The 11672-nt window shown below is 32.3% G+C and overlaps 1 protein-coding gene across 1 annotated transcript in view; it reads left to right on the top strand.

Annotated features, from left to right (window-relative positions):
- The first annotated feature begins 1083 nt into the window (after nt 1-1083).
- LOC149062579 (uncharacterized) overlaps nt 1084-11672 on the top strand; it is a 28294-nt gene continuing 17705 nt past the window's right edge. The window contains exon 1 of the mRNA XM_089215361.1: nt 1084-2161. Coding sequence (XP_089071487.1) covers nt 1084-2161 — 1078 coding nt within the window. The remainder of the gene's footprint in view (nt 2162-11672) is intronic.

The raw sequence follows: 11672 nt of genomic DNA, 5'->3' as shown, positions 1-11672 counted from the left end.
TAAAATCGTTTATAATAAAAATTTTAAAGAATAATATTTATGAGGCCATAGCAAATTTACTACTCGAAATAAAAGTGGTTAAAGCAAAAAAAAACATATGAATTTACTATTTTATAATACTAAATAATTACGGACGACGTTTTCTACCAGAAATATTGCTTTAAATGAAAAATGACGAGAAATCTTTATTGTTGTATTTAGGATTTTGTTCCTTACGGTTAAAAGTTTAGCAAATTTTAGCCATTTTTGAGCTATTTATAGAAATTTTAATTTTGGAATTTTTTGTTTTAATTTGGTTAAAAACATTCTTAAAAACTTTAAATTTAGGTTTTTACTTATATTAGCAATGTCTTTATAAGGTAATATTTTCAAAACTTTTGAGCAACTATTTATTATTAAATCTAAGATTTGGAAATTTTTAATAATCTATAATATATCCAAGACAGATAAACCGTCTGCGCTGTCGTATACGCTGGTCACCGATGCACACAAATAAACGAACAAATTAATTATAAGCACTTTTATTAAGCACTTTGACATCCAGTGGCGATCGAGTCACACGATCACAACATGGCTCTGATACTGGTGATAAGTGGTAATCGAGTCACATGACTACCGCAAATTGACCCCTTTTTATGATGTAGCAATTAAAAAAATAGTTTTGCCTTTTCAAAGCTAAACATGTTTGTCCTGTAATTTAAATGAGTGTGTTAAAAATCTTTAACGGAGATTGAGATACAGAAAATCTACGGAAATTTGTAACGGAATGTATTAAATATCACTACCTACTCCAGGCATTAAACGACAAATTAAAAAAGAAAATATATTGTATAAAATTGTTATTTTTAACGGAAATAGAAGTAAGACGGTATCAGTCAATGATAATGCGTAAGTAAGAGCATAATTCTATTAATTGTTTAAAAAATACAAAATTATATTATACTGGCTTGGAAAACTGGTAAATTAAATCTAATCGACTATAAGCAAAAAAGTATATAGTTACCAAATAGTTTAACGAAAAATAAATAAATGTTAAATAGATTATTTACAAATAGAAGCAGCCTGACGTCAATCCGACAAAAAATGGAAAAGAAAAATTACACAAGCAATGTCTGCGACAAATCGTTCTACCAAAGTGGACAATTGAAAATACATCGACGCACACACACTGGCGAAAATCCGTATGCGTGCGATGTTTGTGACAAATCATTCAGCCAAAGTGGCAATTTAACGATACATCGACGCACACACACTGGCGAAAATCCGTACGCGTGCGATGTGTGTGACAAATCATTCAGTGAAAGTGGCAATTTAACGATACATCGACGCACACACACTGGCGAAAAACCGTATGCGTGCGATGTTTGTGACAAATCATTCAGTCAAAGAAGCATTTTGACAAGACATCGACACACACACACTGGCGAAAAACCGTACGCGTGCGATTTGTGTGACAAATCATTCAGTGAAAGTGGCCATTTAACGATACATCGACGCACACACACTGGCGAAAAACCGTATGCGTGCGATGTTTGTGACAAATCATTCAGTCAAAGAAGCATTTTGACAAGACATCGACACACACACACTGGCGAAAAACCGTACGCGTGCGATGTTTGTGACAAATCATTCAGTGAAAGTGGCCATTTAACTATACATCGACGCACACACACTGGTGATAAACCGTATGCGTGCGATGTTTGTGACAAATCATTCAGTCAAAGAAGCATTTTGACAAGACATCGACACACACACACTGGCGAAAAACCGTACGCGTGCGATGTTTGTGACAAATCATTCAGTGAAAGTGGCCATTTAACTATACATCGACGCACACACACTGGTGATAAACCGTATGCGTGCGATGTTTGTGACAAATCATTCAGTCAAAGAAGCATTTTGACAAGACATCGACACACACACACTGGCGAAAAACCGTACGCGTGCGATGTTTGTGACAAATCATTCAGTGAAAGTGGCCATTTAACGATACATCGACGCACACACACTGGTGAAAGACCGTACGCGTGCGATGTGTGTAACAAAACATTCAGTCATAGAAGCGATTTGACAAGACATCGACGCACACACACTGGTGATAAACCGTACGCGTGCGATGTTTGTGACAAATCATTCAGTCAAAGAAGCATTTTGACAAGACATCGACACACACACAGTGGTGAAAAACCATACGCGTGTGATGTTTGTGACAAATTTTTCTCTACAAACTCCAGTTTGATGCAACATAGACATACCCACATGGCATTTTGATTTGTTAGATCAAAGATCTAAGATCCAAGGATCATAATAATCAAATAGGATAAATCTTTTTTAACACATAATGTTCGCACTGATAATACCTAAATATGAATAATGTATATTATAATTTATGGTGAATATATTATTTAATACTCTGTTTATTCATTATTTGTAATTTTTTTTTAATTAAAAAGAGATAATTCATACACGTTTGTCTTAAAAAATATGAATTAACATCTTAATACATAATTATCTAACAATAGCTTATCTGTTATTACTTGTTATGACCACATCTCTCTTTTCTATTATCCTTATTATAAAAAATTGAATTATTGTCACAATATAATTTTGTACATACTTTTTTAACATATTTTTATTTTCATAAATAAGTTTTATGTTCTGATAATACAAAGAAATTATTTACTTAGCTTAAGAGAGTATAATAATTGACGTGGGCCCGCGTAATAGCCGTTTGAATTCAAATGGCCTTTGCGCGGAAACCCGCGCAATTACTTCTCTTTTCAACCGTCAATCGACGACGGACGACACCGATACGCGATAAGTGCGCCTGGAACTGTCGATCTGCCGAGACTCCGAACCGTTCGATAGTAGAGTGAGTTCTCTGACCGACACTGAACGACACACGCTTCACCCCCCCCCCCCCTCCCCCCCCCGCTATTTTGATTTTCGTGTTGATCATTTTCTGGCAGTTGTAATTTCAACCACCACAATAAAAAAATCATAATACCGCGAACTGTTTGTGTTTTTTTCCTCCACCACTTCCTACACTAGTGACACCACTGACCCACGCGGTATCCGTCCAGGACCGCCACATAATATATATATAAATATTTTTGATATTTAAATTAGAACGTAATCTATAAGTCCAATTTTTTAGGTTTGACTACTTTTCTGCCTATCCTGGTTTTATATTCATTTTTAGTTTGTTTGTCCAGAGATTTTGTTGTAATCATTCAATCTAACAGTATGTTACCGTACAACAGAACGACACCCACGACTTACCCGCTTTTTATTTCCTTTTTTTAACTAAATAAGTAATTTATCATTACATTATGTTAGATAAAACTGATGTTTAATTAGTTACTTAAGACGTATAGAAACAAATTTAAGTGCAAATTAAATAGTTTTTCGGCAATATTATAATATTTCTTTAGATGTACTTATTATAATGTAGTATTTTAGTAATAATCATGTTTCAGTTTTTTTTTTTTTTTTTTTTTGTTATATATAAAATATACGTTTATTGTGTGTGATATGAATAGACACAATTTTGAATTCAGTCGATTACGTATACACTTTTATTTTGTGACCATAATTTATTTATTTATAATATGCAAATTGGTACATTGTACTTATTTTTAACAAAGCAAGGATAAAAGTTGTCAAAGTTAGCAATTTATATATTTTTTTCAATTAAAACTAAACATAGAATATGAATTTAAGTTGATGATGCTATTTATTAGCTTTCAATTTCTAACTAAATATAGGTATGTGTCCAAAATTTATATAATTTATTTTTATCTTAATCAATATGTTTGGAATGTATATTAATTAATTATGAGTGCAATTGCAAAAATAACGTTTAATTGAATTAAAGAAATTGCATCAACTCACCAAGCCTTATTAAATCTTACTCACGTCTATTTGTAATCATATTACGCATAATATAGTACCTACACGTGCACGAATATGTATCTACATAATACTATATTGTAAACTTGTGCAAATACCATTTATGTACTATGATTATAAATTCGACGAAAATACAACAAGCCACAAAGTGTTGAAAATTAAAACATAATAAACACGAATCACATCAATGATCGAGCCTAAAATAGCGGATTCTGACACGAGTATTGTACATGATAATACGTAACTCTATACTGAAAAATCAGAGTTGCTTTGGTGTCGCCTGGATTCCAGATGTGTGAATGTTTAATGACTAATGTGTATATCAGCTATCCGTATGTTGTAGTGTGTAAATAGTAAAAACTATTATTATCGATGATCGGGTATTATGTTTCAAGTGGACCATGCGGCTACAGTATTGTACAGATTGTACCATAAAAACACCATACTGGCACAACATAATTATTATAATATATTATGCCTGGTTTTCGAACCAGAAACCCTATAAAATTTAATAAGTACATTATGTAATATTGTTATTTTGTTTCAATCAGATTGAAAAACTCATTAAAATTTCAAATTTGAAAACGATATTATACTGCTGCAATATGTATTATTTTCATATTTGACTATATTGTTATGTTATACATTTAATATTTAGCATAAGCATTATTATTTTTTTTTCCGGAAACAGAGTATTCATTTTTCCAGCATTCATGTTATATCTACACATACGATTTTTTGACAACTGAAGATTACGTTGATTTCATTATGATAAACTTGAAATACTAGCCATCACATATTATATTAATATTATTATTACAATTTGTTTTTATTATTATTTATATATTATACGACTCAACTTAGAAAGTTATCGACATTTTTTAAATAAAATTTTATTATTATATTGTTTGAAATATTTACCGTTTATTTATTTTCTTTAATACAAAAAATAAATTGATACAATGTTTTATTTCTATCGTAACTGTACAATGAGTCATTTATTTGCAAGACCACTAAATAATCAAATATTTTTATTTGTTTCAATAAATCATTTATTAATTTAATTGTAATAGTATACTAAGTTTATTTTGTCATCACTTTATCACCATTTGATACAATAACTATTCAATTTAATATCAGTTATTATAATACATTGAATCAATTTTTTACTAAATCTTTGGTACTATCAAATTAATATTTTCTAAAAAAATTTAAAATAGATTTTTTCATATGAGATTGAAAATAAAACGTTTCACCAAAATTTAAAAGTAATAGGTAAAGTATCGAAATGTTGAAATTAAGCACAAACCAACATATATGTATACTTTCTGAATTTACATTTTATTCATATTATATTAAATTATATTGTTTGTAATCAGTGACTTACTTACAAAATATACTATATACATTAAAAATATATAAAAATAAACTGTTTTAAATGAGGTAGATAACATTGACGTCAAACAAAAATTTTTTAAATTTTAAATTATTAAAACTAAAAATTATCTTAGTACTACTTTGTGTACAACATTCCTGGTTAACCTGTCTTTCGCTAACATGAAGAGATTTGATGGTTTTCCTACACGTGAGCAGGCAACATGTTATAGCTGTCCATGTGATAAACATGTGTTTTCCAAATCCAAACCACAAATAGAAATTGTTTGGCTTTCAGATTTATTTATGGTCATCGCATAAGCTAAACAAATCGGAGCCTTTTAAACGGTATTTTATATTATAACACTACCAGTGGAATACGTGGCAACAGGACGATATCTCCTTTAAATTTTTTCCGTCAAAATTGTTGCTTCGAGAATATTTTCGGTAATTTTTTTTATGACTAAACGTGTACCGTTACATAATTGAGTTGGGTTTAAATTACGTAGAATAATTGGTGAGCCAATTTTCAATTGAAGATTGAGTGTTGGCATTCATGGCAAATCCAGAGAATTCAAAAATTCAGTTGGAAAGTTTACGGCTTCGTTTTCATCAATAACCATGTCGATTGATTTAAAAGACATCAAATCACCGGGAAAAATCTGTTGTATATGGAAGTTAATTTCGTTTACATCAACGTTTCTTGCTGCCAAAATAGCGCGATTACAGAGCCAATTGTCATCTAAGTAATAATTCAATATATCCGGAAAGACACTCTCAATTATCGGTTCAACAACATTGCAGAAAATATCTGGTAATTTTATGTACTGTTTATTTTGATGCAACTCAATTTTACCATTTCCAATATCCAGTAATTGTTTAGAAAATACTTGTGCCGATGGATCATTTTGCAATTGTACTCGCGTATTCAGTCAGTCGAAAGTTTCTCAACACTTGTCCATAAAAACGATTGTTTTAAGCATGCGTTGATCTCATCGGCAAAAGTATAGTGAGGAATAACTGGTAAAGTCTGTCGGAAATCACCGGACAGTAGTAAAACAGTACCACTAAAATTTTTATTGTTGCTCTTCAAATCTTGCATAGTTCTATGAAAAGCTTGTGAATGTTACGAGTCATAGTACACTCATCCCAAATTATTATTTCACTATTTTGCAACACTGTAGCCATTCCGCTTCTTTTTTTTTGAATGTTACACATTGCATTTGGTTTGTTATGAATGTCTAATGGCAATTTCAAAGCTGAATGTGCTGTTCGTCCACCATCTAGCAAAGTTGCAGCAATGCCTGACGATGCAATTGCCAAAGCAATTGTCTGTTGGGAACGTGTCTTTGTAAGAATTAATGATATTAAGAATGTCTTACCTGTTCCACCTGGCGCGTCTAAGAAAAAAAACCCACCTTGGTCTGCATCAACCGTCAGGCATTATCCGATTATAAATATTTTTTTGTTTGGCTGTCAGTAATGGTTCATTATTCAAAATAATTGTTGCTAAATCAACGTCATTGTACTGTTTTTCTCGTTGTAAATCGGTGTTAACTAAGTCGGCAGACGGGCGATCAGGTGATGGCATTCCTTTATGACTAAGTGACAAATTTGAAATTAAAATACATAAATCTTCGATCAACACTAATGCTTCATTATAATATCTGGTGTGAAATCTAAATTTGGACATTGATTTGTTCGTCTAATTCGATGCAGTATACCTTCAGCCATATAATTCTTATATTTTTCCCACAGAGTCAAAAAGAAGCATTCACGTTGTTTAGGATGTACAGTGTAAAGTCGTCCTAATGTCTTAGCTTTAAATATGCCTGGGATCGATGGATGTGGTTTTCCTTGCTTACGTGGCTCCCAATTTTTCCCTATATTATTCCATGTAAAATAGCGTGGAACATTGGTATATAATAATGTTTTTGCAAATTGGCCGAATACATCAGACTTTTGACATAATCTAAAAAATTCAGTTAGTGTCATTTTCGGTGTCTCAAATGCTCTTTGGAGAATATTTTCTTCGGTAAAATATACTCGTTGACCGTTTTCGAGAAGTACTGCAAGATGCTGGACAGAAGGTTCTCTTTCGTATATGGGAAAACTTAAAATCCGCCAGATAGCTTCGCTGCTGCTTATAAATCTATCCATCTGGTATCTTGCTATGTCGTCATTTTTGTTTATATTTTGAATTTCAAATACGGCCAAATCACTACCTTTATTAACATATTTACAAATGTACTTCATGGATTTGACGGAACTGCAAACCTTGACATTAATATAAGCCTTTTACGCTTTTGACAGCAAGGGTGAGTATGGAACTACCCACCTATTATCAATTTCAATTTCATTTCTAGAACTCGACATTCGCATTTTAAATGTGTGACCACCATTCTTAAGGTCTCTGCGGCGATACAATGGATAACCATCGATATCCGTAATAGTATCATTAGAATAAGGTTTCGGGAAATGTTTCTTACACCTTCCTTCTTCCATGCATGGTGATGTCATTTTAAAAGCACCACACGGTCAGTGGATCATGTGACTGGTAACAATATCAAACAATTCTTCGCTTTTGCCACTCAATAGAATACAGCCAGCAACGTGTGTTACCAAAAACTGAATATTTTACGATTATATCAATTAAAGATTTTAACTTTTGTTTGAACATACGTGTAATTATATCGTGACGATGTATTGATTGTTGGCCTGGTAATAACAAACTTTTTATTTCTTCCCAATTTAGATTACACGTAAATGAAATAAACAAATCAGGTCGACAGTAATGACGTATATAAGTCATCGCATCTTGTATGTATTTCTGCATTTTTATTTTATTTTTTATTTTTTTCATTCTCGTGCCGATCGTGTTCTCAATATATTTTGTCGTAGACGTTCATCACGCTGTTATCGAGACTCTTGTCTGCGAATTTCTGCTGCTCTGATTTGTTGAGTTTCGTTTCTTGCTGAAATTTGTTCTTCCGATTCATGAGCTCTATTAACACGCATACGTCGTGCATTTTTACTATACTGATTGTTAAGGTTAGATTTCCGTGGCATTAAACTAAATTAAAAAAAAATTAAAAAGAATATTCAATACTGAACACTGCACAATAATAACACAATACAAAGTATTTATGGTTGGTGTATACGCTCTAAGTAGAGGCTAATCCGAAGGACCACTCGAAACATTCGAGAACAATTTAACCAATGAGTTTGCCACAGTAGTAACCAATCAACGCGAAACGGATAGGCAAACAAACGCCTTCGCCCGATATGTGGCGTGTAGGCAAATTCTTACGGGAACAAGACTGGGAGGAATTTGAATGTGCAAGTTAGTTATGGGGAAGGTGCTCTGTGGTCAAATCGGTGTGGTGCAATGATCACAGAGCTTACAAATTCCGGGACAAGACTAAAACTTAAAACTTAAGCTACGGAAGTCCGGTTGCGATGGTGATCAGCCGCAGACGTGGAATACTCTAGACGACCTGGGCGGCCTCTCACACAACGATTAGTTGCTGGCGGACTTACGCAACAGAAGACTCGTTCGCTGATGAAAACTCTCGACAACCTGGGCGGCCTCTCACACAACGATCGGTTGCTGGCGGACTTACGCGACGGACGACTCAATCGCTGATGCAAAAGGGGCCTGACAGCTGCGATAATGCGACACCCAATACTCGATAGACACTGGCCAATAAGTGGAGGACGTGAGGTAACCAACAACAAGCCACTTATTACGATCTGCGTCTAGTGATTAATGGGTCTTTACAATGAAGAGACGAAACAACAAGTAATTTGTGTAGATCATGAAAAACAGTTTATTACATATATGCGCTTAATGCGACTTATCGTGACAACAAATTATACATATGCGCTTAATGCGACTTACAATAAAACATCGAACGAAGTTTAAAATAAAAAAGATACGAAGCCGCTGCAATAGCGGAAGAAAAAACAACTTACGTACAAAAATATGTGTTGTCGCTTTAATAGCGAACAACAACGACGGCAAAAAAAAGACGACACAATGGCAGACAGTTTAACGCCAACGACAAATAAAAACATCGATAATTAGGGCTTTGGCCGCATAATAAAAACAATAATAATAATTATTATTATCATTAATACGGCAACAAAACTGACCAATAATTTAAATAGCTAACATATAAAACAAAGAGAATAAATAAACAAAAAACACAATTATAATAATTCAACAATTAAATACGGAGTGGTGCATGAAGGAGAAGGGAAACGATTAAGAAGGTAGCTAAGATAAGTAGACTGGTTGTCGTGCACATCAGCGTATAATTTGTTTGGCGCGAACAGTTGGTGTGCTGGTAAATTACGAATTATAATAAATGTAAATACATGTATGAACATTCTAGAACTTAGAATATTTTTTATAAATATTATTTATTAAATAAATATCAATTTCCACGGCAATAGCTACCTGCCCCACCTAACGGCGCGACCGTTCCAGAATATTCACGTCGCTCGCCACATATTATTAATAATCAATAATAATAATAAATATTGAATAAAAACTATTCCATCTTTTAAGTTAGACCATAATATAAATGGTTACCAAATTTTATCAAAATCCGTTCAGTAGTTTCGGAGTTTATCGCGAATATACATCGTGACACGAAATTTATATATATAGATATAGATAAGATAAGATATATCTTAAGAGGATGTCAGCGCACTATTTGTTTTCTCCCTCTGACCCACGCGTAACATAAACAAAACGCATTTACGATTACGAAGAATCATTTTTTCTATGTCTTTAAGTAATTTTAGAGTAAAACCTTCACAAAAAAGATAAAGAATAATATTTTTGAGGGAATGAAATATTGATTTTATATTTTATTGATATTTGACTTTGTATTTTTGTATTGTACTTTCAAAATAAACAAAAAATTACTGTACATTTAAATAATGTTTAAATTATTTAGAGACAATATTGAGACAAATCGATATGTCATTCCCTCAAAAATATTATTTTCTATCTTTTTTGTAATGGGAGGTTTTACTCTAAAATTACTTCAAGATATAGAAAAAATGATTCTGCGTATATGCATTTTATCTATGTTACGAGTGAGCCAGACAGAGAAAATAAATAGTGCGCTGACATCCTCTTAAGCATTTGACCATTCTGATCGACCAGAAAGTTTCCCGAACCTACTAAAACTACAGTATAGCTAGCAACACACCAATATTACTAAACTTGTTTTCCTCACCATCGAATTTACAGTGGCGTCAGTATTATAACAACGATTTAAATAACGAAAAAATAATAATAATATGAGCGTTGATTATTACTATCATATAATATAATCGCTATCTATATAAACGAAGGACAATATATTTTACAAAATAAAAAGATGAGGTCATAATTTTTAGTTTTTAGATGGACTTAAACGTATCTTAGATAATAATTAACTCTCTCTATTTAATTTATACTCGAATATTGCATGAAAAAATATATTTACCTATTATAATAAAAAAAACCCTAAAACGGTTTCAGTATTTACGTATACATTGTGTCGTGATCTCGTCGGTTCAACACCATACTATTGTTCTTATCGGAATTTCACGATCTGCGTTAACACAATTTTTTTTTTTTTGTCAAGTAAGTGCGTACAATATGATTAGGTATAATTATTATTATTTATATTTAACCTACACAAAATATTATTTTAATATCATGTAAAAGTACATTATTATTGCTGTTGTTTTTTCTGCTGCTGCTGCTATTGTTACGTTTAGATACAATGTTTGTTGCCGTTGCATACCTATTTTTTATCTCTTCTGCCACTTTGACGATGCGATCAAATGCACATATTATTTTACAATTCGTATATGCATATTTAATGTACTCGCCACGGCGTAACTTTGTGAAGTGGTTGTGGTAAAGGGAAGGAAGGATGATTGTAATAGAAATACAACGTCCCACACACTCCGATGACCGTGCCATAAACATTTCATTCATTTTTTTTTTTTTAAGAAATTTATTACGCAAATAATAAACGTTCAAGTCGTATATTATGCTGTTTCTTCGTAATTGACTTTATGTATAATGTCCTGAACATGACTAAAACAAACACAGGTCAAATACACTTGCACCAATAAAATGCATTTTGTGCGTAATTAAAAAAAAAAAACCCCAAGGAAAAGCACACAACGGTCGAGAGGGCGGAGATGCAAAGTTAATAGTGTTTCTATAGTCTATAGGTGTAAAACGAAATTTATAACTACACATTAATATTGCTATGGGAGCTGTCTTTATTCAAACTCGATAAATTATGTTAAATATGAAATAACTTATAAAGGAACGTCCAAATATTTTTTTAATAATATCTACGAAACGGTCA

The sequence above is a fragment of the Diuraphis noxia genome, unplaced genomic scaffold (assembly GCF_037042655.1).
Source record: "Diuraphis noxia isolate RWA-SAM2 unplaced genomic scaffold, SU_Dnox_SAM2 contig0001, whole genome shotgun sequence".
NCBI classification, from domain to species: Eukaryota; Metazoa; Arthropoda; class Insecta; order Hemiptera; family Aphididae; genus Diuraphis; species Diuraphis noxia.
This window is presented reverse-complemented; position numbering and strand designations above follow the sequence as displayed.